At 53.3% G+C, this 25087-nt stretch overlaps 10 protein-coding genes; 4 read left to right on the forward strand and 6 right to left on the reverse strand.

The window, feature by feature from the left end:
- Window positions 1–9: 9 nt before the first annotated feature.
- RCC_03521 (uncharacterized protein) lies at window positions 10–1365 on the reverse strand (the record flags this gene model as incomplete). Its single annotated transcript, XM_023768807.1, has 1 exon — window positions 10–1365. One exon carries the CDS (start codon window positions 1363–1365, stop codon window positions 10–12), a length of 1356 nt encoding a protein of 451 aa, XP_023624575.1.
- A 2153-nt stretch (window positions 1366–3518) lies between these two features.
- RCC_03522 (related to fumarate reductase) lies at window positions 3519–5580 on the forward strand (the record flags this gene model as incomplete). XM_023768808.1 has 4 exons in its annotated part: window positions 3519–3552; window positions 3605–3673; window positions 3726–3963; window positions 4017–5580. 4 exons carry the CDS (start codon window positions 3519–3521, stop codon window positions 5578–5580), a joined length of 1905 nt encoding a protein of 634 aa, XP_023624576.1.
- A 627-nt stretch (window positions 5581–6207) lies between these two features.
- RCC_03523 (related to SNF2 family DNA-dependent ATPase) lies at window positions 6208–9969 on the reverse strand (the record flags this gene model as incomplete). The annotated part of the gene is made up of 1 exon (XM_023768809.1): window positions 6208–9969. One exon carries the CDS (start codon window positions 9967–9969, stop codon window positions 6208–6210), a length of 3762 nt encoding a protein of 1253 aa, XP_023624577.1.
- A 390-nt stretch (window positions 9970–10359) lies between these two features.
- Window positions 10360–10779, forward strand: RCC_03524 (probable Vacuolar ATPase assembly integral membrane protein VMA21; the record flags this gene model as incomplete). XM_023768810.1 has 3 exons in its annotated part: window positions 10360–10457; window positions 10512–10603; window positions 10652–10779. 3 exons carry the CDS (start codon window positions 10360–10362, stop codon window positions 10777–10779), a joined length of 318 nt encoding a protein of 105 aa, XP_023624578.1.
- A 2104-nt stretch (window positions 10780–12883) lies between these two features.
- On the forward strand, window positions 12884–14256 carry RCC_03525 (uncharacterized protein; the record flags this gene model as incomplete). XM_023768811.1 has 5 exons in its annotated part: window positions 12884–13109; window positions 13296–13373; window positions 13434–13553; window positions 13611–13661; window positions 13715–14256. 5 exons carry the CDS (start codon window positions 12884–12886, stop codon window positions 14254–14256), a joined length of 1017 nt encoding a protein of 338 aa, XP_023624579.1.
- A 708-nt stretch (window positions 14257–14964) lies between these two features.
- RCC_03526 (related to O-methyltransferase) lies at window positions 14965–15645 on the forward strand (the record flags this gene model as incomplete). Its single annotated transcript, XM_023768812.1, has 1 exon — window positions 14965–15645. The coding sequence occupies one exon, from the start codon at window positions 14965–14967 to the stop codon at window positions 15643–15645; it is 681 nt and encodes a 226-aa protein (XP_023624580.1).
- Window positions 15646–16633: 988 nt separating this feature from the next.
- On the reverse strand, window positions 16634–17674 carry RCC_03527 (related to KRE9 Cell wall synthesis protein; the record flags this gene model as incomplete). XM_023768813.1 has 4 exons in its annotated part: window positions 16634–16696; window positions 16747–17182; window positions 17242–17339; window positions 17462–17674. The coding sequence occupies 4 exons, from the start codon at window positions 17672–17674 to the stop codon at window positions 16634–16636; spliced, it is 810 nt and encodes a 269-aa protein (XP_023624581.1).
- A 476-nt stretch (window positions 17675–18150) lies between these two features.
- On the reverse strand, window positions 18151–19478 carry RCC_03528 (related to vacuolar Ca2+/H+ antiporter; the record flags this gene model as incomplete). XM_023768814.1 has 3 exons in its annotated part: window positions 18151–18921; window positions 19043–19131; window positions 19187–19478. The coding sequence occupies 3 exons, from the start codon at window positions 19476–19478 to the stop codon at window positions 18151–18153; spliced, it is 1152 nt and encodes a 383-aa protein (XP_023624582.1).
- Window positions 19479–21105: 1627 nt separating this feature from the next.
- On the reverse strand, window positions 21106–22087 carry RCC_03529 (uncharacterized protein; the record flags this gene model as incomplete). XM_023768815.1 has 2 exons in its annotated part: window positions 21106–21784; window positions 21834–22087. 2 exons carry the CDS (start codon window positions 22085–22087, stop codon window positions 21106–21108), a joined length of 933 nt encoding a protein of 310 aa, XP_023624583.1.
- A 1550-nt stretch (window positions 22088–23637) lies between these two features.
- Window positions 23638–25053, reverse strand: RCC_03530 (probable Leucine aminopeptidase 1; the record flags this gene model as incomplete). XM_023768816.1 has 4 exons in its annotated part: window positions 23638–23715; window positions 23836–23985; window positions 24037–24422; window positions 24513–25053. The coding sequence occupies 4 exons, from the start codon at window positions 25051–25053 to the stop codon at window positions 23638–23640; spliced, it is 1155 nt and encodes a 384-aa protein (XP_023624584.1).
- Between the last annotated feature and the right edge of the window lie 34 nt (window positions 25054–25087).

The raw sequence follows: 25087 nt of genomic DNA on the forward strand, positions 1-25087 counted from the left end.
ATCCAACCCTCACAAGGACTTCCCACACCGCGGTATCTCAGCGCTCGGCGGTTCCTCACCAGACCACTCACCAGCCAGCTTTGGCGATTGCTCAGCGAGTATCTCTCGCTCGACCCGTCTCGCCTCCTGCTCCTCGGCCGCTTTCTGCTTGCGAGCAATTCGCTCCTGCTTCATGTCTTGAATCTCAGCAAATGTTTCCAGGACAGACGGTGGTAGCGTGTCGGGGTCTTCGGAGGGGAGAAAGAAGTCAATCCGGCCATCTTGCCCGACTCTAACAGTCCACATAGAAAGGTCGTTGGGCACAATCGACTTGGTGGTCAGCACTGAGGCCGCCATCGCACGTTGCTGGCGCTCGTCCCAAAAGGCGTCATCGCACAATTCCTTGAGGAAGCTGGGCGGCAATCGCGAAATCAGGAGGTATTCCGGGGTCTCTTCCCGCCGGAGGAAGTCGTATGGCTTGCCGGCGTACTGGTTGTAGGTCCTCGGCGACGGCCAGTGCTCTGTCAGCATAACAGGCGTTGGCTTGCCAATGAGGCTTGTGCAGATTTCGAGATCCCATTGCTCGCAGACACCTGAGAACAGGGCGACCTCSAGCTCAAATCCACCCTCGCTGGTGCAACTATCCTGGTAGAATACCTCGTACTGACGGTGTCCGTTGCCGACCTTGTTGATTACATGTCCCATTTCGTGAACAAGGTAACGCGCAAGGATGTATTGCGACGTGGACGAGGGTTCGTCCACGTTGATCTGCGTGTGTCTAGCAGAGAGCTCGATCTTGGCTGCCATGGCGCGCGGGAAAATTTGCCGCGCAGTCTCATCCAGCTGGCCGAACTGGTGTTTCGATGTTAGACTGGTCGATTTCCCTGGCAAGTCATTCTCCACGAAGACAATACAGGCTAAAACTCTCGCGATGTTCTCCAGGATCTCAGCTGATCTCTTCCTCATGTCCTCTGCGGGAGGCAACACCCGTTGTGGCAGACGGGTCAGATGCCGTTGGGGAAGACGCAAGATGTCCGCCTCGTCGAAAGCAGGCTCCGCGGCATCGATCTCGGGCCACTCGAGCTCCTCGGACCCGTCATGCAGAATGCCATCGTGCATCGTGTAGATGTAGTGGGTTGCTCGGTCGTYACTCAACATGCGCGAGGCGAGTCTCAGGGCCGGCGCCAGCTTGTCGTAGGTCGCTGGTGCTAGAGGACTGAACTTCCCGTCCTTGATGTCGTAGAACTTTCCGCGCGCGAAAATAGATAGGATCGGGTTGGTGAGGTTAAATCCCCAGCTCAAGTCGTCGTGTGGGTTGGGCAGATTGAAGAAATCCGAGCAGCAGCAACCAGGGCACTCCTCGAACGTTGTGGTCTTGGAACACATAGTTGAGTGATTGGACGTGCWGTATGGTGTGTATGGTGTCGTGTACTGTAAGACTGCTGAGAGAAGAGGCTGGTCTGTTGTGTCTTGTTCTTGCAAATTATTCCAAGTGTGTGTTAGAAGGAAGATCGGTCAAGTCGGAGGAGCAGGAGTTGTTTTGTTCGACCTGTGCACGTCATGTCCTCAAGACTCGACGTCCTCAAAACAGCCCGCATCATGCCGGCCAAACTTCGCGTCCTCAAAGTCAAGGTTGCACAGAACCACCACATCCGCATGCGTATAGAACTCACGGCAGCAGTAGGTTTGGGCGGCACCACTCGGAGCAGTGGCAGATCCAAAGTTCGGAGGGAAATGGCATATTATTGCTACTCCTCAGAGCGTTGCTTTCGTATACTGGTCGCAATGACCAGGCAGTTCTCAGGACGCTCTGGGGAGTGTTGGAGAAAAAGGTTGGAGAATATTGCAGACGTTTGCTTCTCAGCAGATTATACTGATCACAACGACAAGATTCGAAACCGTCGGATGCAAAGATGGCTGACATGGAAAGCAGAGAGATATATACCCACCTAACATTTGTTTGTCGGACTGTATAGGCCTCTTTTCCCATTTTTTCTTTGAATTACTGGACACGACTGGGCATGATGGAACAAGCAACGCAACGACCTCCGACAACCGGGCTGCGGAAAGAGAGAAGAAAACATGGAAGATGGTAGCAAGCACTTACGATATGCCACAGTGTTGCTAGCCTGTCCATCCAGGCAGTAGGGCTCCATTGGTGCACGCGCGAGAGCTGAGTTGCGTCCTAGCATCCCTCGTCCAGATCTCCAACTGTACGCTAAGGCATTGTACCAGCGACTTCCAACCTTGACCTTGTCGACCGTCGACCGTCGACCGTGTGGATGGACTTCACCATTTCGGTACAAGTATGGACAAGAATTTCATGCACAGAGCTCTGTTTTCCAGGAGAGATGGTGTGCGACCCTGGGCCTGCGTGAGAAGAGTATCCAGAGGTGATGTGAAAACCCTGCTGTCCATTGAACATTCGCGAGGACCATCGCAAACAGTTGTGTAGGCTGGAGAAGCTGGAATGTTCATCTCCATCCAGTCGCTCGTCTCTGATTGTTCTGAAGCATGGATGCGAAGTCCGGCCCTCCTCTCAATAAGCACCGGTATACGGCCAGCTTGATGACACGAATGGATGTCTCTCTAGAATTGGTGCCAGTTCCTATCTGGAGCGCAAGCAGGGCCCGGACGATCATGGCCGACACGCGACTATTTCGCGTTCACCCGGATCCGTCGACAGTCCAGGCGAAGAGCTTTGGAAGACGGCAGGTGATGTTCCACGCGAAGGGGTCAAGGCACAAGGGGTCCATCGCAATGTTACCTTACTGGAGGTTGCCACTGGCGCTGGAAATATGGTTGAAGCTCGGCGAAGCGGCAAAGGAGCGGCGACCGAGATCTCCGTAAATAGGTGCTAAACACCGTCGGCTTTTGCTTTTGCCTTTTCACTCAAGATCTGGTAACGTAACCCGACGGCAGCAACGATGGTGTCCTATAGCAGTTTCCTAACTGGCCTCGCGGCATGGAAAGATTGTTCACAAAACAGCAGCAATAGTATCTGACAGCAGTGGCAAGTGAAGGGAGTCGAAGGAAGTGTCTAGAGTGCCATCACGATTTGGACCGCTGACACCGAGACCGTCTACGATTGGCTCCTTTGTTTCTCCAGAGTCGAAATTGACTCCAGCTTTTCACATGCTGCCGAGGCCTTTGTGGGGAAGGGGACGGGAGTGACCAACGACGAGATCCTAGATCACAAGGACACGATGGTCAGCAGCCCGCATGGCCGGGAAGGACGCGGCACATTCACATGCAAATGCAAGGCCCGTCTCCTGATGGAGCAATAATATAACGAGCTTGCCAGGACCGTCGACGCCGGCTTCCTTTGTACATCTTTGCCGCCATCACTTATTTCCGTAAATCTAAAGTGTTGGTCGCTTTCCCCACGAGACTTGCCACATTCGAGGGATTGAAGGCCTGGCCAGTGCTTTTGAACCCTTGCCGAGGCATTCTTTCAGATCATATACCGACCATCTCTTCCAAACAACACTCCCTCTTTGTTCCCCACACACCTCACCCTCTCCCACATACAACAAATCATGCCTGAGCGAGTTATTGTTGTTGGCGCCGGCCGTAAGTACCAGACTCTTCCCGACAGCGGGCAGCATCACTGACCTCTGAACAGTTTCCGGCTTGAGCGCAGCCCACACGATCTACCTCGCAGGTGGCAATGTCGTTCTCCTCGACAAGAACAGTAAGGAAAGGCGGTGGAATATGCAAACATGGATGCTAAGACGTTTCCGCAGACTTCATGGGAGGAAACTCTACCAAGGCGACATCCGGTATTAACGGTGCCTTGACGCGCACACAGGTCGACCACAAGATTGGCGACAGCGTCAAGCAGTTCTACGACGACACCTTCAAGTCCGCTCGTGACAAGGCCCGCCCAGACCTCATCAAGGTCCTCACATACCAGTCTGCCGCTGCCGTTGAGTGGCTCCAGGATGTCTTCAACCTCGATCTCACTCTTGTTTCCCGTCTAGGGTATGTACACTTCAAGTCGATTACTTCTGGCCTTTTTCTAACTTTCCCCACAGAGGTCACTCATACCCTCGAACTCACCGTGGCCACGACGCCAAGTTCCCCGGAATGGCCATTACCTACGCCCTCATGCAGCGATTCGAGGAGCTGGCTGRGAAGGAGCCTGAGCGCGTTTCTCTGATCAAGAAAGCCAACGTCAAGAGCATCAACATGGACGGCCAGAGGGCGATTGGTGTCACATACGAGTTCGGTGGCGAGCAGACCTCTCTCGAGGGCCCTGTTGTCCTCGCAACTGGCGGTTACGCTGCCGATTTTACCCACGATTCGCTTCTCAAGAAGCACAGGCCCGACACTTTCGACCTCTCCACCACCAACGGCAACCACGCTACTGGTGACGGCCACAAGATGTTGATCAAGATCGGCGCAAACGACATTGACATGGACAAGGTGCAGGTTCACCCCACAGGTCTTGTAGACCCCAAGGACCCAACCGCAAAGACCAAGTTCTTGGCTGCTGAGGCGCTCCGTGGTGAGGGTGGTCTTCTTCTCAACAACAAGGGAGAGCGATTCGTCGATGAGCTCCAGCACCGTGACTTCGTCTCCAATGAAATGTGGAAGCAGAAGGAGCAGGGCCTCTGGCCAATCCGCCTCGTGCTCAACAGCAAGGCATCCAACACTCTTGACTTCCACGCTCGTCACTACTCTGGCCGTGGTCTGATGAAGAAGATGACCGGAAAGGAGTTGGCGAAGGAAATTGGCTGCGACGAGAGCGCACTTAACAAGACCTTCACGGCATACAACAAGTACGCGAACGGCGACGAGAAGGACCCATACAACAAGAAGTTCTTCCACAACTTCCCCGTGGAGGTCAACGACGATTTCCACGTCGCACAGATGGAGCCTGTGCTCCATTTCACCATGGGTGGTATCGAGATCAACGACCAGGCACAGGTTCTGAACGCTCAGGGCAAGCCTTTCGAGGGYCTTTTCATCTGTGGTGAGTTGGCTGGTGGTGTCCACGGTGCCAACCGTCTCGGCGGTTCTTCTCTCCTCGGATGTGTTGTCTACGGTCGTGTCGCTGGCTCAAGCTCAAGCAAGTACCTCATGCAGCGCCTCCTCAACGGCGCCGGTGGTGTCGCCGCGACTCGTGCCGGACAGATCAGCCTACACATCGACCCAAGCCAACCCGGAAAGGTCTCGGTTGAGTGGGGTAACGGCGTCAACGCTTCTAGCAGCGACGGCAGCTCCGCAGTTCAGCAACAAGCACAGCGTTCCGCAGCACCTGTAATGGGAGGCTCCGGAGACAGCAAGGACCCCGGCAAGGTCACCGACAGCAACGATGTCAAGAACTTCAAGGTCCCCGAGGAGGAGTACTCACTCGAGGAGGTCGCCAAGCACAACAAGAAGGAAGACCTATGGATTGCCGTCAAGGGCGTTGTAATGAACGTCACAGATTGGGTTGATGAGCACCCTGGTGGCCCTCAGGCACTCTTCTCACACATGGGCAAGGACGCCTCTGAGGAGTTTGAGATGATGCACGATGATGAGGTTATTCCCAAGTACGCGGCTGGAATCGTCATTGGACGAGTAAAGGGACAGGAAATCACATTGGAATACTAGGGAAAGCTTTTGATTTAGGCGGAATAGCTTGATTGTATTACCCTGTTGTGTAACATGCGCCTTGGTTTCCGTTCGCTTTCAAATTTGTATCCCCATTCATTCAGCACCGCGAACAAAGCGGTCGWGGCTTCGAAGTGGTCGAAATGTCAATCCAATCTGCGACCGAGCGTCCACTTCTGGAGCCAGGACGGGTGCCACGTGGAGGACGGCTGGTCTCGATCTACATCCATCTCACAACACCACAAACATCGATCAATGGCGTGACTCCATGGGACGCTACAAGTCGTTGCCGCGCTCGGACAGCTTGAAGAAGGTGGAGGTGTATCCTGCGCTCGGAGACCCGAATGTGGGAATAAGGTGTTCTACGACTGTGATGCCGGGACTGAGGGAAAACTCAACTAATGTCTACCATTTGTGTATGTGTGTGTCAGTGCCAGATCAACTTGGTCAATGAACTTACCTCTCTCATACACTTGTTTCTACACCCGAGCTGCTCGACAACCACAACTGCAACGATATGACGATGGCGGTATAAAGGCCTGGATGGAGAAAGTCTAGATTCCAGACGAACATACGTTCTACATAATGTAAAACCCTTTCCAAACGTCAAGATTCGCTCATTGCGCCTCAATATTGCGCTTGTTTGCTCTGCACCTTGATTCCCTGATCTTCCAGTCCGGTCTTGAAAGCGTCTTTCAGATCCTCCTTCGTGTCCCCCTCGTCTTCTCTCGCGTTCTTCGTGATCTTCTTCGTGAGCATTTCCTCGACCATCTGTTCGCCGGCCTTCTCCGCTTGAGTGCTCTCAGCAGCAGATGCAGCCTCGCCTGCTACACGATCATCCAGAGCGAGCTTGGACTCGCCAAGAGCGTGGATCTGCTCCTCAATCGTGCCTTTGCTCACAAGACGAACAACCTCCACTTCACGGGTCTGACCAACACGATGCGCGCGATTCTCAGCTTGGATGTCGTCTTGTGGGTTGAAGCCAGAGTCGAAGATGATGACCTTGTTTGCGGCCGCGAGGTTGATACCTGCACCGCCAGCCTTGGTCGAAAGCATGAAGACGGTGATGGCTGTGTCGTTTGTGAATGTGTCAATCATCCCCTGTCTGATGTCCATCTTGGTCTGGCCGTCAAGTCGCATGAACTTGATGTCCTTCGTCTCCATGACCGTCTCGAGGATGTCCATGACGGTTGTGAATTGTGAGAACAGCAAGACCCGGTCTCCATTAGCCTTCCATTTGGTAATGMGGTCAACGGCGATCTTGACCTTGCCTGAATCCATCCATTCTTGATGCTTAAGAGCAAATTTCTTGCGCAGATAGTCACGTTCCTGACAGAAACGATGGACACCAAAGTCACCACCCTTGAGGACCTGATCAGAAGCCTTTCCGTTCAGATACGCGCGAATCTTGTCAGCAGAGTTGCCTCCGAACTCCTCAGACTTCTGAAGCACCTTCACGATCTTCTCAATCCTTGCATCATCGTATATGCGGTTCGAGAGCAGAGGGTGAATCGCAGCTTTCCGGAGCTTCATGATGACATTGGAACTGTACGCAGCGGAGCCCTTGATCACTCCTGAGGCCTTGTCTTCGAAGAAACGTTGCGCTTCCGTAAGGATGTCGGCGTAGTGCTCAGATTGGGTGTCGGTCATGTCGCACCACTCTACACGGGACGTCTTCTTGGGCAGATCAAGAACCTGATGTTTCTTCCTGCGAAGGATGAATGGCCGCATCATTGTGCGCGCTCTCGCAATACGCTCGCTCGATAGAAGAGCGGCGTGAGCAGTGTCCTTGGTGCTGGCCTTGTGCTTGAAGATATATTCCAGATCTTCGCTCTTTTGAGTGAACAGTTCTGGCATGATGAAAGCGAGAATTGCGACGAGTTCCTGGAGATTGTTCTGCAAAGGTGTTCCTGTGAGGAKCACCTTGAAATCTGCGCCGATTCGCATGAGCTGCTTGTATCGATTCGATTTGGGGTTTCTCAACATGTGCGCTTCGTCGTACACGCAGACCGAAAAAGGTCCGTACTTTCGAAGCCATCGATTGTCTTGCTCGGTGCAAGACATGTCGTAAGTTGTGACAATCACATCAATGGTCTCAAAGTCCTCGTCAAGGGTCATTCTTAGCTCCTCTCGCTCCTTTTGCATCCCATAGTATGGGCGAACGTTGAGTTCGGGAGCAAAGCGGGCGAATTCACGGAGCCAGTTTTCCAGAGTAGATCCCGGGACGATGACGAGATGGACTCCGTCGACTTTCTGCATTTGCAGATGCGAAAGAAATGCGATGATTTGACAAGTCTTTCCCAACCCCATGTCGTCRGCCAGGATGCAAGAGAGCTTCTTCTGGAACAGGAGGTCCAGCCAGTTCAAGCCAACAAGTTGGTAGTCCTTCATGATGAGATCAGGACTCATGATTTTGGGCTGGCCGATGAACTTGCCCTTGCTGGAAGATGTCTTCTGAGCAGCGCCCTCCTCCACGGCGCAAGAGCTTAGAGGCGTGCCAATCCCGGAGTCTTGTGCTTCGTCGAGCTTCATAATCTGCAATTCGCCATCGCCTTCGCCGTTCACTCCCCATCCCTTCAGAGCTTCCAACAATGGCTCTGCGATCTGCTCACATTGCACCACCAACTGGTCTACGGCATCATAGCCAGTCATGACCTCTGTACAATCATCGACCAGCTTGTCACCGACGGCGCGCGTTCGCTTGGACTTCTTGCCCGTCTTCGTTAAGGTCTCCATAACGACAAGACGGACATCATCCAGCGTCTCGAAGGGCCGCTGATCCAGCACAAACTCGATATTTTCATTCGGCTGCCCAGAGAGCTCGGCCAAATCATGCACCGTCGACTCGTTGAAGATTTTGAGTAACCGCGCCTCACGTATCTCCTGCATGCGTCCTGACGGGTCTTCCTCTTCATGGGAAACTTGAGCGCCCTTCGCCTCCTCAAACTCGTCCGCGCTAGCATCCGGGCCAGCTCCTGGATCGTCCTCCGAGTCCGACTCAATAGCGATCACTGACTTCTTCACAAGCCGATTCCGCCGAGGAGCCTGCTGCCGAGGTGGAGAGGATGATGGAGATCGATCCCCCTTGAGCCCTTGCACAAGTCTCCCTCTGTGAGGCTTGATGATTTCCTCGTCGTCTGAATCTAGCTCAATTGGTTCATTGGCTACCGGTCGCTTCTTGTTGGCATTGTACCGCTCTGCAATCGTCTGGAGTGGCTTGTGAATGTGCTGCTTGGCTGCGGGCCGGACAGGCTGCGATGAGTTTCGRGAAAGCGACGATTGTGAAACTGGCTGCGCGATGCCCCTCCTCTGGATTGGGCTGCTCATGTGGGATAATTCGTCCGTCTGGCGCTCGGCATCTTCTTGCTGCGCCAACCAATCCGACGAATCCAGCATGTTACCCCTCTTGAGAAGGAGCGCGTCCATGCATTGCTGTACTGACCATTTGGACTGTATTTTTCGTAGCTGTTCGACCTTGCGACGCAGTGCGAAATCCTCGATATCTTCCAATCGATGGTATGCGCGCGCGGACGATACTGGCATTGCTCGGGATGGAGCTGTCTGCGGATTCGGATTCGGCTGTCGGGCCAGCCTCGAGGTGGTTCCATATGCACTTCCCATATCATCCATGGGCGACTGTGGTGGAGGTTGCTGATAGCCAAACTTACTCAGCATGCCCATGAAGGCGGTGGGGGCCGCGTGCTGGACGGAAACGGGAGCTTGTGCTTGAGGAGACTCGCTAATAACCCTATTCGGCGAGGAGTCGAGCCCACGACCAGCTCGCTTAAAGTTGGTTGGCTTGATGTGTGGGTGGCCACTAGTCGGCATCTCTTCGTCACTGTGCTCGACTGGTGGGTCCTCATCACTGTCATCGACGTCTATCCGAATTGGTTTTGCTTGCACTCCTGCAGGTCTCCGGAATGCGGTACCAGGGGGTGCCATTGATCGAGCAAGGACACCATTTGGCCTCGCGAATGGCGCGCGCGTGATTGCTGCTGGGACCGGCTTTTGCGCAGGAGAAGCTGCGACTGGAGAGGATCGCTCCACCTGTACTTCTGGTGTGCGTTGCTTTTGCAGTGATTGCGTGGGTTGGGTCGTATGCCGTAGTGACTGCGTGGGCTGTGTGACAAAAGTTGCCGGGGAGGATCGAGCATGAGTGCTGGCACTGAGTTCCGAGTGCAGTTGTCCAGGACCATACTGTAGCTTGCGCTTGGCCTCGGGCTCCACCGCGCGCGTGGTGGTTGCAGCTGGCTGGAAGTCATTCTCGGTCAAGTCTGCTGCGCTGTCTTCATCCGAGTTCCACGGTCTGCCACTGCCGGCGTCGGCGTTCAGTTTCCTCCTCTTATGCGGCGTTGCATCGCTGCTGATTGGATCGTCTCGGTCGGCCATGCTGCCGTTGTGGCRGTTGCGTGCGATGTGTTGTGAGGTAAGGTAGTCTGAAAGAGAGGAATGCGCGGCGATGGAGTAGGCAAGCGAGACTTCCTGGAGCAAAGAACAACGGCAAAAGGAAGTTGTTGTGTACTGTACAAACCGACTGATTGCTCTGGTTCAAGGCGCCTAACAAAGCCGCCGCCGCGATGTCGAATGTGACGAGTCCAGGTGTCGAAGGCGCGTGGAAGACGAGAATCTCGAACTTCGAAGTTCAGTTTCGTGACTTCCTCGCGAGGTCGGGCCGGAGCTCGGGCCGCGTCCCGAGCGAAGCGGCGTCGAAACGCCAGTGAATGAACATCGTCGGACCTTTCTATTTGTTCATCAACCTCGACTTCACTACAGCAAATCATGGCGACTCGAAGAATTGCTACCGCAGAGAAGACATTGATAGATCGGGACGATGTCAACTCGGGAGCGAAATCAGACATCACGCCAGCAGTGCCTTCGTAAACATACCTCTAACCACCACCACTTGAAGCATGTGACTGACAAGAAAGCAGATCGGTCATCGTCAAGCTCCTTACCTTCACATTCGCTATGGTCACACTACCAATCGGAAGCTACTTCGCGACTGTGAACGTGTTGTTTGGAGGTCGGCAGACGCTTTCTCCACTTTGTTACGCCACGCTGATTTCCATAGGTAACTCCACGTATGCTGGAGCCCTTGCCGCTATCATGGCAAATGTAGTGCTCATGGGCTATATCATTGTTGCATTCAATGATGATAAGAGTGAGAGGGAGGCAGAGAACGAGAAGAAGGCCCGCTAATGGAGATATCCGATTGCTGCCGCGAGAAAAGGCTGCAATGCGCCGACCATTTCAATGCCGCTTACAAAGCGTCTGGTTGCCCGGGAAGGACCAGCTACCATGTCTGATCTATAAGGTCCGTCTGTAATGGATATATTCGACCTCGAACTCGAAGCGAGGGGGTGAAGTGGCACACAGTACCGTGAAGGTCATTACGGACTCAGCGCCTCAGCTCGAAAGATGGTGTCGAATGAGGTGAGGTACCAAAGGACCGCCTGATGAACGACACCTTCTCCTTGAAATAATGACTTGACGAAGTCATCGGCACAGCGATGGGGTCATGGGAACAGAAGAATCCTCGCTCAGCTTGATTGATTGCAGCTGCCATAGAGTTACCTACGCCCGCGACGAGCGTAAATGCCGATTGTTCAAGCGCTATTGCAGCTCCCTACATATATCGTGCTTCGCGCCAAGAGCAACAAGGGTTTGCGGGTCTTGCAGGCAGCAATCAAGCATACAATGTTGTGTATGCCATGCTAAATGAAGCGTTGGGATGCAAGACACCACATCTTCATATGTCGCACGATACTCACGCAGAGCACAATCAACCCCATTTGCTTCGCATGCTTATCTCAAGCAAGGCAGGAGGTAATCATGAGCCATGGGCCTGTCATTCAAGGCCGCGCAGTCCCCTAGGGTGCACCATGGCATCGGAATGCTACATCATGCTGTATGCACACGGGTCCGGATCTACAATTGTGCCGAGCAGTGCAGCATCTTACCATGCCGGAGTGCTGCTCCGTAGAGTTGATTCGCAAAGGCAGCTCGCAAAGGCCTCCAATGATTATCAGTCGGAGCGGCACCTCGTTCTAAGGAATGGTCATGGCTGTTGCTCCATGCTGTGATTCATCGCGGATGCCACGTCGGAGACACGTTGAAGGCCCTGCAAAGCCATTCGGGCTGAAGCTTAAGCACGTTTCGCATGCCGATCGAGAAGCCTAGAAGCCTCGTGAATTGAGATGAAATGCACGTCGTCCGTGTTATGGTCAATACGTCGAGGAGTAGTTGCAGCTCGACGCACCCTGCTGGATTGAGGAGCGCTGCATGCTGTCAACGTCTGTACGGAAGTAGTCAAGGTGGAGAGCGCGTTGCGAAATATGTCTGCTCACCGTAATCTGTGCGGAAAGTTCCAAGGCCGTAAAGCAAGGCCGTCTGCCGTTCGGAGCCTTCGCCTCGCCTCGCCTCGCGTCATGCCCGACCAAACTTTTCACCGTTCTCACCGCAAGGTACCTTCCATTTTAGTACGAGCCAAATCGTGGTTTTTATTATTACCTACCTATCTGCGCAACTAGCACGCTTCTCTCACAGACATCGTAAGCTCAGTCGTTCGCGAACATGCACCCAGATATTTACGAAAAATGTCCTTTCCATGCTCCCATGCTCCGACAGGGATCGATCTACAAGCGGTTCTTCCACGCAAGCGTCACTGGCCCGTGTATAAATAGGGCAGAACCGTTGAGCCGTGCGTTGTGAGTGGACTGCTGTCACCATTAGAGTTTGACCATGAAACAATCAATTGATGGAGAGTCTGGAGAGCCATGGGAAGCACGTCGAGGGGCTTTGAACAGAGGTTCGGATTGAAATTGGCATGCCAGGGTGACCAGGTCGATGCGTTGGTGAATGCATGGGACTGTTTGCTTGCAGCGGAAAAGGTGCATTGCTCACTGCATCCGACGATGAAGAATAAAGTACCTACCTAGTAGGTAGTCCTAGCTGGAATCCAGTCAGCGGCGGCGCAGGGCGACCCTACGCGTCAGCGTTCTTTTGTCGTGCCATTGCTGAGCTTAAAGACCTGCCTACTTTCTGCACCTCTCACACACATTCCTCGGTCGCATCACCACTGACACCATCTCCCACAGTGCATCCCCTACTTCAAAAGCATCCGATAGCGTTCCACCACACCGCCGCTCGTTGCAGACCTGTCGACCACGCGAAGCGGATCCATCCGGATCGCCACTTTGATCAGCACAGGCMGTTTGTAGCGCACCCGCCCACGAGATCCTGGCTTCAATACCCACCCTGCTCCACTTTCAATCACCACGCAGCGCATTACGGCCAGGGCTAAATGTCGCAGATGTCACAGCCCCCAACGAGTGCCGAGAGGCCAGCCGTGCGCGGCCACCAGTCGCATGGATCACGCACATTTTCCTTCCGATCCAACAAGAGTGGAGGATCTCAGGCAAAAGAGGACCTCGCAGAGAGTCCACGGGATAAAGCCCGGCGAGACAGCATTTGGAAGGCCACCAGCAAGGCTAACCCCAACGCCGCGATCCAGGAAAACCAGCCGGGAGGTGTGTTCCAACCCTGCGTTCGTTATCGAGCACCGTTGCGCCTCTTTGATCCTGCATCATCACAGGCGTCTTGCTTTTCTCCGTCATATTCTCTCTTATCTCCTCCTACACATCTCATTATCATGGCGTCCGCACAAGCCGTACAGGCCGTCTCTGGCAAATCAGTTCTGACTAACGCTCCATCAGTAAATGCGGTTTTCGAAGAGAGCACCCTCGCACCGCTACGTAGCGTKCAGCACAGAGATGCGTTTGGCAACGTCATCAGTATGTACACATGTTGGAAACAACAACGACACCTTGCAATCGATGCTAACGATCCGCCAGCTGATCCAGATCTCTCGAATCCAACCCGTCCACGCCTGGAGAGACCTCTCGATACCATTAGATCGTTCGAGAAAGCCATTGACAATGGCTATAGGCGCAGGTCCAACTATCAGAGAGCTGGTGCGTATCAATGTCACAACATTCAAGGAGAGAGCAATCCAGCTGACTTCCTTCCAGAGTCAGATTCCAACATGCACCAACAGAACGACAGGCGCAACAGCGCATATGGTGAGCTCTCGCACTCCCCCTTACACCCGTCTTTGCTGACTCTTCGGCTACAGGTTACGATGCCGCCCCCTCCCACAACCGATATGCAAATGGCAACGGCGGTGGCTACTATGGCGGACAACGACCAGATAGCATGGCCGGCGGGCCACGTCGTCATCCCAACAACCGCATGACATCGGACTCAATGATGTACAACCAGCGACCGTACCCACACCACGCCCAACAGCCATCGCAAGACACCGGCTCCGATAGCACCGGACCTTGGGCCAACAGCACCGACCCAAGCAGCGAGAACAGCTCCATAGACCGGATTGCTCCGCCTGCAAAGCCATATGGTGAGAATGGATATCCGCAGAACGGTTATGCGCACAACGGTTATGGTCCAAACGGCTTCCAGGGCCCAATTCCTGAAGAAGGTGGCTCATACCCGATGCGCGGAGGTGCCCCTGCTGTGCAAGCGCCCGAACGTCGACCCATTCCACTAGGTAACTCTGGTGATGCTCCTCTTCCATCCGGCAGTCTGCCCTCCACCAAGCGACCCGAAGCAGAAAAGCGGAAGAGCTGGCTAAGTCGTCGCTTCAGCAAGAAGAACTAGAACGAAGGAGAAGAAACGACACATCAGAATTTCCGCGAGCAAAGCCGTTGGACACGCTTCTGATGGTCACTCCTTGCGTTCTTGCACATAATCTTAATGAATAATGGATCGGATATGACATGGCACGATCATTATGATCGTCAATTCGCATTGTTGGGCACTCTCTGCCGCGGCGCTACATCTGATTTTCCGGGGAGAGCGGGTAATGAAATGCGGGCTAGAATTGCGGCGCTTGGCTACAAGGACACGAACCGCAGCGGGAGTGGAGAGCAAGAGTGTGAGCGGGAGACGTCCAGTGAAGCCCATGGGATGAGGCTCGGGAACGATGAGGGGCTTCCAAGGTCCTTGGTCGGAATTTACCTTATGATACCCTCCTTTTATGAGACTTTTTCGCCTGTCTTGTGATATCTCACCGATTGTTGTTACGTGAGTGGTGGGCTCCGCTCCGACATTGACAAAGGATCATCAGAAGCGATCATTGGAAACCGACATTGAAGCTTCCAGAAGCGAGGAGCTTACCTTATTCCACCTCCTACCTGAGGATGATCTGCTGCACCGTGACTCACTCGATTGTAAAGATACTGACCACATGTAGCCTTGCTGGTGAGCACATGCTTCCAGACGACTCACCCCTACTCTCAAGCAATCAAATTCCAGCAACAACACATTCAACTTCAGACTCCAATTCTACGACAAATTACAGCCAAAATGGCGACGTCAGACTCAAGCACGCTTCCCAGCCACAAGCGACTCGTCCAGGAGGGCTACGACAAAATGGCAGCCGAATACACAGCATGGGCACTGACCGGCTCTCACACACGAATGCAATACGTTGCTAAGGCTCTTGAACAACTCCCAAGGGCTGCTCAGTCCACAATCTTGGAGGTAGGCTGCGGTGCTGGTGCGCCAGTTCTCGAACACCTGGTAAGAAAAGTGTCTCACGTCTTCGCCAACGACATTTCCAGCACCCAACTCAATCTCGCGCGGGAAAGATGTCCTGGTAAAACGACATTCCTATCAGGAGACATGGCAACTCTAGAAATTGCGCCTGGGACCCTTGATGTTGTGATGGGTTTCTATTCAATTCTCCATCTTCCACGGGATGAGCAGCCTGCAATGATCGGTCTGATTCATGGGTGGTTGAAGGAGGGAGGGCTCTTGGTGATGAACCTTGGTACGGAGGATCAGGAGGAATTGCGTGGTAAGTTCTTTGGTCAGGAGATGTACTGGAGCACATTCTCGGCCGAGAAAAGCAAGCAGATGATCAGGGATGCAGGATTTGAATTGCTGGAGGCGGAAGTGAAGACGGGCGAGGATTTGGATGCTTCTGATCCAGATCATGGAATCAGCTTTCTGTGGATCCTTGCGAAGAAGTCGACGGGTCCGTGATCTCTGGTGATGAAACTCCGGGTCCATCTGGATCTGAGAGTATGCCTTGACGTGAGAATGGGTTGGATAGTGTCCTGAGTCTGTTGCAGTCGAATTCAAGGCATGGTGTATGCGGTCGTGGCAATGGAAACACTGCATCTCCTTCCAGATAGAAATGAAACTCGTGCAAAAGGAGTCCAGAGCACTTCCTTCCTCCAGAATCCATCGCCATCCTGCTCCCCTAGTCGATCACCGTGAACCAACCGCAAATACGCATCRCGCACGTAAGCTTCTCACAAAACAGCCATCTTCACCCCATTCTCAATCTCCCCATCCATCCTCTTYCCCTCAACCATTTCCTCGGTAGTCATAAGTCCACCTGGAAGCACATAGACCAGATCCTTCCTCCGCCCACTTTCAGCCTTGGTCTCTTCGAACTGAGACAGATCAAGCTGATATGCGAAAAGCAGTCCACAGCGCGCGCACCTCACAGCATATCGCTTTTCGAATCCGTCTTCCAATTTCAGCACTGTGGGCGTCTCTTCCGCAGAAATGGCGCTGTTGAGGATACAAGATTCTTCGATGTTGCAAATGAGAGACCCATCGCCTTGTCGCTTTGGCGACTCTGTGAGTAGAGACTGTRTCGCAAGCGCAACCTCAGTGCAGATACAGTGGTAGGTTGTGACGGGCATGGCTTGYGCTGAGTGGTTGTTGATGGTCAAGAAGACGACGAACTCAAGTCGAATTTGTGGAGCTAAATTTTGGTGCACGAGCTTGCGCTTTTTCAACATTTGTCTCATTAGGTATCGTCTCATCTGCCTCGATAGGTATCTATGATTTTACAGCTTTCGTGATGCCCTGACCGTAGAGCCAGTGCTCTCCCTCCAAACGCCCTGCACAAAATCCAACTACCAGTTCGTCACTTTACGCCTAGAAATGCGAGTTCAAATGCCTGTTGGTCAAAACGCCATGGAACGCTCGCTAAATCAATTTGTCTTTCATCAATCGATCAATCCTTCCATCGCGCAAGAAACTTGGCCATATCGCCTTCAGGTCCAGCCTGCGCAGCAGCCTGTACACATCGTTAGCGGCATGAAACTTGAAATGTTCGGAGAGGCTTACAGTATTCTCTTGGATGGCCACGGAGAATGTCTGCGACTGCGTAATGGTGGTTGCAATTGTAGCCACTGGGAGAGCCGCTGTTGCGATCTTGTAGGAGCTCGTTGGGTGCAAAGGTTTGTAACCCTTCATGGTGATTTTGGTGGGCGGTACGGACTGCATCGGTGCATATTTTGTGAGGCCGGTCTGGTCGGCGTATGGCACGCCAAACAATCCCGCACCGCCTGCTGCCACGCCCGCGCCTGCTGCCACACCTGCGCCCGCCGCTGCATTGTTCGCGATATTGTTCTCCGTCTCAGGTACGTCGGTGGTACCAAGGCCAGCTGCTGCTTTCTCAAACTCGGGTGGCGTGTTACCGGTCATTCCCGTAATGGTGAAGCGATTCGAGTAGTTGTTGATTGTGCCGCCTTCACTAGCCGTCGATACCATCTTGAGGTAGCTGTCGGAGCGATGTCAGCGGGTCGTCATAGCATACTTCATGATTTCAGGAGCTCTCACAATCCGTTCTTAGTAGAATCTGCCATTTCTGGTGCTAAAGCGGGAATAGTGGCTTTGTTGCCTGTCGAGAAAGACCCAGTCACGGAGCTGAGTGGTTGCTGTTTGTCGTAGAAATGTCAGCCAGCCTGCATCGTCCAAGTACCGATAGCCCTCATCTKCCAACGCATGCGTGTCCAGACTTCTAAGAGCCTTCACCAGCTCCCCACGGTGTTCGACATACATTGTCAGTGGCGCCGTTCCCGCCTAGCAGGACAGTAATTGTATATGTCGCGAGGGCATCAAGTTTCGGGGAATCGCCAGAGTCCTCCCATGTGACGGATATGGCGCCGACGGGCAGACTCGACCCGCCTTTGGGTGTGAGGAATTTTACATCGGCGAGAACAGCGGGCGCGAGTGCTGCTGCCGCGAAAGCGCAGGCCTGTGAAACCCGCATAGCGAGGGGTGGACGCAGCGACTTCGGGAGCGACAGGCAGGGTGCAAAATGGTATCGCGAGAGGTAGCCGAGAGCGCAGTCGATCGATTCGCTGTACGCTGATACTGTTGTCGCTGGCGGTAGTGCGGAGTGAGGGGTTCGATTGGTGTTGTACGAAAAGTAGAGGTGGAGGCGGAGACTCTGGAGAAGTCGCGGTTGACGCGCAGGGATCCGCTAAATAATTGGATGTCGCCTTAGTCGCAATATGAGCTCTGACGTACTCTCATTGACTACATCACAATCTCTCTCATCACTGCTACATGCAATTCGATGTTCATGATAGGGACGCGAAGACACGGCAGCAGAGATGGTTCTGTGAGTTGCTACAATTATCGTCCGCATGCACTGGGTTCTCTTCCCCGACCGACAAAAGTCATCGCAACCGTAACAAGGCTCAATCAATCGCTCAGAACGCTCTTCATCCGCATTAAGAATGCTCAAAGCTCTCTCATCATCATCCGATGGGCAGCCTCAGCGCTTCCACTTGAAGTCTCGCCTGCGTGCAGTGGATCCGGGTAGTACCATGCCGTGACGGCAATCAGAATGTACACAAACACACACAGCGCACCCTCCAGGTAGTCGCTCTTTTCATCTCTAAGGAAATTTCCGACCACAATGATGGCGAGGATCAACACGATTGCATCAAACAGCTCAAAGTTTAGGCTCATCTGATCCTTGCTCAGAGTCCATCCGAGGAGTACCACGATTGGTGTGTTGAGGAGTGCGGTCTGGATGCTTGCGCCGAGGACGTGGCTAAGAGCAAAGTTCATTTGGTTGTCGTACGCTTCGTCAACAGCCGTGATATGCTCAGATGCTTTTTCAACAATCGGAATGAGGATGAGTCCGATGAATGCGTCGGAGATGCCTCGCACCTCCACCATATAATGGATTTCCTGCACCAGAAAGATGGCYATGAAGCTGACAAAGGTCAACGCAATGATGACAGCCACAATGGATTCGGTCAATGTGAGCTTCGCTTTGGCGAGATCTCTGTGGCGATCGTGGTCTCGCATCTCGTCGGCTTCCAGAATATCCTCGTACAGACCGTGGTGGCTGCGTACCTGGAACCAGACGTAGAATAAGAAGGCTACCAGAAGGATCAAGGCGGTGGCGCGGGATATCTTGAGTGCCTCACGCTCGATTGGCTGATCATTCCGACTGACAAGAGTTTGGTAGTAGATTGTTGGGATCACGAGAGCCATCCCAGCCTATCAGTCAAAGAGCGAAAGAGTTAGCGAACTCCCAAATCATGTCAATGAGCCTCATGGCTTGGGCACCAACAAGCATACACATATGTAATGCGGGCCTTCTGTTCTTGATTCGACTTACCACCAGCATCAAATTACTACCCACTTCGGAGATAGCCTCGTGAAACGTCTGCTGCGGGTGAAAGATACCGCCGACGAAGAAGCACAATCCTATGCGTTTGAGGTTAGCTTAAGTCACACTTACCCGCGTCTCTAAGCATCTTACCCAAGCACAGTAGCAAATTCGCAAGAATGGATCCCAATATGGCCGCGCGGATGACTTGTGCATTTTCGTCGGGTCCAACAATGAGCACRGTGAAGAGAATGATTTCCACGATACTGCCGAACGTGGTCTCAACCAGAACGCCAAGGACCTTGGGCAACTTTCTAGCCAATTCCTGCCCACCAAAGCCGACGAGGTTCGCAGCTGGAACCATACCAATGTAGGCGGTGATGAAGATCCAAAGCTCAATCTGATCATCGTGCCCCTCGCTACGGAACCCAAAGTGCAAGATCATGGCAGCAATGGTGAAGGGCCAAAGAACATTGGTCCACTTGCTCGCTGTGCATGAAGATCGCCAACAAATTGCGAGGAAGTGCAACGGCGAGAACCAGCTGCGTCCACTCTCGCCATCAGGCTGGATACCAGGTGTAACCTTGTGCCCAGCGTGGTTCACTTCATGTCCATCATTGTTGTACATAGGCAATTGCTTGCTTGTTCGCGGTCCATCTCGGTCAGGCCTCACTTTCTCCTGATCATGACTGCCATCCATTCCTGCTCCGGAATGGTCCATCGTTTGGGGGTGTGCATCTTTGCGGCGCATCACCTTGGCGCGATCCCTGCTCCATGAAGTCTTTCGCTCGGGTGCAGACATGACTCCACGCGTGGGTGGGAGTGGTAGGACCCAAGGGTCGCGGATGCTTGGTAAAGGCTTGAGTAGTGGATCGCTCGCAAAGCTTGACCGGCCGTGTTGATTGCTAGACATGTCAGCTGCGCGAAAGGGAACGACGAGCACATGAGATACTGACAGGAATCCTCGGTCACGATGCTTATCCTTAAGGTCAGTCTGCAATGCCGTTCAGGGTCGGTGGAATCACGGCAGCTCAAGTATAAAGTTCGTATTCCACGTTTAGTACAAGGAGAAGTCCTCGGCGACAGGGAGTTAGATGGGCTGGGCAGATTCAGCCGAGTTGGCACTGCCAGGGGTCGCAGGGGAGAGTAAGGAGAGAAGTGAAGATGAGAGAGAGAGGAGAGAGAAGGCAGTAAGATGGCTGTCAAGCCTACACGCGCGAGTCTGGAGGAGCACAAGCGCCGACGAAAAGAGAGCTTGTATCGTTTCTTGATTTATTGGCAAGCGCGAATGCGCCTGCGGGCGGCCGATCGCTTTGGTTCGTTGGCAGCAGCCACAAAATCGGGAGATCGCATGGTTAAGATTACAAGGAAGAAGGTTTCTCTTCGGAGAAGAACGCGCTCACCGCCGTCATGAAAGCCAAATGCCACTTCACTCCATTTTACCACCACGGCGAAAGAGCCATGATTTAGAGAGTCTCGCCCGTGAGAGACCATCATGGCATGACATGCTGGCTACGTTGTCATACGAAGGTCTACTGGCGTTGGACTCCGGGGTAGTCCTATATCAAACACCTCTAAGCGAACAACGCCTGAGCTAAGGTAGTTGCATCGCCAAGAAGGTGAAACCCCGATGCAGGTTTCGTAGCAGCTTGTTATGCTTGATGACCCTCCACGGAGAGCGTCTCGTCGTCACAACGCATCTCTGGACGAGCTACGTCTGTGAGGCATGAAGTCGTCGGACCTTACAAGAACTTGAGCATCGAGTACAAACGGTCTCACGTCAACAGAATGTCATTCGTTCATGCAGGATCACCGAACTCGAAGTACCTCGGAGAATGCTTCCATGTATCTTCGCACAGCTAGAGATCATTGCGATACGTACATGTAACACGTTCGGATTCTTCGTGGATGCTTCGTGCGCGCGCACGACTAGTCACTTGCATATCATTTTTAATGCCCATTGTACTCTGTACTATATACGTCTAATCTTCTTTACAGATACCTGCCAGTACTAGAACAGATCCCCCCTGGCAGCAGAAACGACACTTCCCGACAGCATTGTACATCCCAGCCTACGTGCCATCGTCAGGCTTTGCGTTGAAGAGGTCCACTCTGCCACAAAGCTCAGCAAGATACCATCCGGCGCCTGGTGACATTGGATGATTTGGACCGGCAGCATACATCCCCATCATGCCCAGACCGCAGCTTAGCTCGCCTGTGTCCCACTTCGTTGGGAACTCGAGCTTGCAGTTTCCAGACCGAATATCCCATCCACTTGAGGCACACTTGTCTGTCTCTGCGCACAGCTGGCAACAGATTGAAGCATTGTCGGTGGTAGTTTCATAAGTGGCTCCGGTGTTTGGTACATCAGTGACATAGTCGATTCCAAATCCACGGCCTTCCACAATCATTGCTGCAGGCGAGCAGCGACTGTCCATTGAGACTGTCGAGGTCCAGGCGGGTACCGTCTCTGTGACGTCGCCGCATACAGCTTCGGCCGTAGCGGTCTCAGTTGCGATGACATGCTCGGTTCCTCTGTACGTGGTGGTGGTTATCGTTGCCTGTGTGAAGGCGGTGTGGGCGGTGTAGGTGCTGGTCTTGCCGTTCTTAGCATAGACCTGCGTCTGTCCATATGTTGTGGTCGCAGTTGAGGTAACAGTACACGGTTCTGAACGTCGGCGGGGACCCTCAGCCCGTTTGCGGTACCCATCAGTACCAGAGTACACTGTTACAGTTGCGGTTGGCACTGATCTACAAAACGTTAGCAATGACTTTGAAAGTAAATATGGACAACACTCACACAATGCCGGTAGCTCCGCAGACAGTAGTAGTAGTCGTGAAGGTGAGAAGGGTGTTTGTCTCCGAGATGGTCTCGACTTGAGTAAAAGTTCCAAGATCCATGGGCGTGGTGGCGCTAACGGTAACGACATCAGTCGTCGAGTATGTCGCTGTGGTGGTGGGGACAATGGCCCAAGTCGTCACGGTGGAGCAGACCTTCTGGGGCAAGGCAGATGCCAGACCCGCAAGAGCGGTGATCAGAGCGAGCATATGCATGGCTGTGGACTCTGTGAAACGTATGTATGGAAGTCCAGAAGAAGGGAAGCTTGGCTGTTGAAAAGCAAGTCAAGGTCGGGAGTAGAGTGCTTTTATGTATTCTCCTGGTAGAAAGATCTCCGTCCTCCACGTGCGGTGATGGTCTCTGCGCGGACTTCTCGAGGTGTGGAAGACACGGACACGTCCTGAGTAGTCCCAATGGAACGGGCAACCACGAGTAGCGTGTGGCCGTTTCTGTGATGGAAGCGACTTTCTAGAAATTGTGTGTGCGACTGCAACGTCACTTTCGAGAAGAGTCTGTTCATGCGTGCCTGCCAGGTGCAGCCACTTTTAGGCACACTCCTCAGCAAGTCACTATCTGCGCGCGCGAGCTGGGAATGGCAGCAGGGATCCTGCATACATTGCTGCCAGGAACCCGAGTAGCGCTGCCGGAAGGAGAAAATATTTTGGCCAGGTGTGCGGCTAGAGCTGCAACTGCTTCTCAACACCTCAACAGCCCTTGAGGAATAGTTGACGTGCGATTACAACGTAGTAGTTTGTAGTCCCAACCCTAGATGCAACTTCATCGCCCCAAGGATTCCATCTGCCGATGACCGACCGGAACGCGACGTTCAAGTTTTGGTGGTACTGCGATTCTACGTGAGACTGCATCTTCTGCCCAGCGGCAGCCACCCGGTAGTCTGCTCCCTACGCGCACCAGGAGATTCAAATTATCTTGTGCGCCACACCGGATGTTTGCCACTCGGATCGCGTGCAGATATCGTTCAGCCAGCAGTGAGGTTGGCCGAGATATGCTGCATGCACGTATGCGCTGCGACCACCCCTTTGCAGACTTCTATTATTATCAGCACGAAATATGAATCAGTCCACAAGTGCTGCCATCTCTTCCCTTCATCACTCACCGGCGGCACAGTGATCACATAGTACTTGTTGGAACCTTACAGGAACAGGATTGGAAAATTTGACCGACCCTGCACACTGTGTGCTGATGTGCAGTCCTCCGAGGAGGAGGTTATAGCCAACACGTGCATGACAGTCGTCTCCCTWGCGTCAACCCGCGTTTGAACTCCGCATTCGCAAACTCATGCCGCTATTCCAATCTTGTGGAGACATGGCCATCCGCTCCAGTATTGCCCAGCCTCGTACGTCGCGGCTTCGCGCATGCCTAGACGGTCTGTTTTCACATTTCGCGTATTTTTGGGTGCCTCGACGGAATGTATCACCGTCATCCGCCCTGCATCCTGTCGGCGTCTTCTCGTATGGTTTGAAACAGGGAAATGCTCTCGATGGAACGGATGTGCCAGGCAACACAGTTTGAGCAGCGAGATCTAGGCTGTCTTCTGCTTTACACGCACGATGAATTGAGGCCGAGCCGAATCTTCTCGTAACAAAGTGCTAATCGGTCGACAAGGATCGAGGCTCACTTCCGCGTTGCGTGTCTCTACACGGCGCCATTCATGTTCCGTCAATGTGTCAAACGGCCCATCGTCCCCGGCGATTCCTTGACTTGCCCATGTGTGCGGCTCATGAACATCTCCACACAACAGCAACTAATCAAACTTCGCAAAGGCCAGCTCGTATGCCAAGCCTAACGTCAGCTTAGCATGTTGAAGCATATGATCAAAGTCCTGCGGGGAGCAAATGATTAGCTGTTATGTATCAGACGGTCTCGAAGCAGGCAACGACTTGGGGCAGTTCGAACGACATGCTCGGGCTGTCGGCCTGCTTTTCGCCCTTTTGCGTCTTACCAGGAACTCGATCTTGTCCTCGGTGGTGTGGATTTTCTTATCGCTGTACTTGAAATCGCTCTCAATAACGAAAGCAGATGGGTATCCGGCCTTGCTGGCAGATGCGTGGTCAGAACAAGCGTAGCCACATTTCGTCTCGATGTATGGTATCTGAGCAGAGTTAGGCGGACTGGAATATATGGGATGGGGGCTAATGCGTACCGTGCAGTAGGCGGTCACGACCTTCTTGATGAAGTCGGTGAGTCCTGGATCAACAAAATCGGTGATGACCCCGACAGATTCGGGCTCGCCAGCTTCAACGGTTCCGTGGGTGTAGCCCGTCATATCTTGCTGTAGCATTGCTTTCACATCTCGGCCCTCCCGGGCATAAGAGTTAAAAATGGCTTGAGATCCAAGCAGGCCACCCTCCTCTGCTGAATACCAATGGAACTCAAGTGTATTCTCGGCCTTGCCTTTTACCAAGTCCTTATCCTGGAGAATCACACGCAGAGCCTCAAGAATAGTCACTGTGCCTGAGCCATCGTCATCTGCTCCCGGAGCTGCCAAGAAAGATGGGAAGAAGAGATTGATGGAGTCCTGGTGTGCTCCTAGGGTTCGGTCAGCGTGGCCCATCATCCAAGGTCGTGCTCATTCGCAAGGCGAAAGCAACCGCCCTGCGGGATACGATGCAAACTCACCAATCACAATCGTCTTGTTACTCTTTCCAGGAATCGTCGCAATGATTGAGTTCTGGCCCCATTCGTGCTTGAAGTGGCGGACGGATCCGACGCCATCGAGAGTCTTGTTGACCTGGTCCAATAGCCACTCGGAGCTCTGCCTACCATAGTCTGACTTGTAGTACCTGGTGTGGAAGGCAGTAAAGGTCTCCAGATGCTCCCTCATATTCTTCTGGTCCAAATTCCCAAGTAGCTTCGACACCGTCTCGTTCTGGGAGATCTTCTTTGGGAACGTGACCGACTTCACTGCCTTCGCTACCATCGGCAAACCCAGTTCAGGGGCAGGGGAGTGATCGGTGATATCGAAGAACTTGCGCCCTTCTCGCAATAGCTGCCATTTCTCTTCCTCCGTAACCCATCTCGCCTCTGTAGGCGACAGCTCAATAAGGTACTTCTCTGTGCTTGCAAACGGCTGTTGACCGCCAGCGAGATCGCTCCATGATGGGATGTTGATAGCTGCACATACGGCAGACGACGCGACCAGGGTTGATAGGAGCTTCATCGATACGACTTTGGTATAGTTGTTGCTACGGTGC

This window comes from Ramularia collo-cygni (genome assembly GCF_900074925.1).
Source record: "Ramularia collo-cygni strain URUG2 genome assembly, contig: RCC_scaffold04, whole genome shotgun sequence".
Taxonomy (NCBI): Eukaryota; Fungi; Ascomycota; class Dothideomycetes; order Mycosphaerellales; family Mycosphaerellaceae; genus Ramularia; species Ramularia collo-cygni.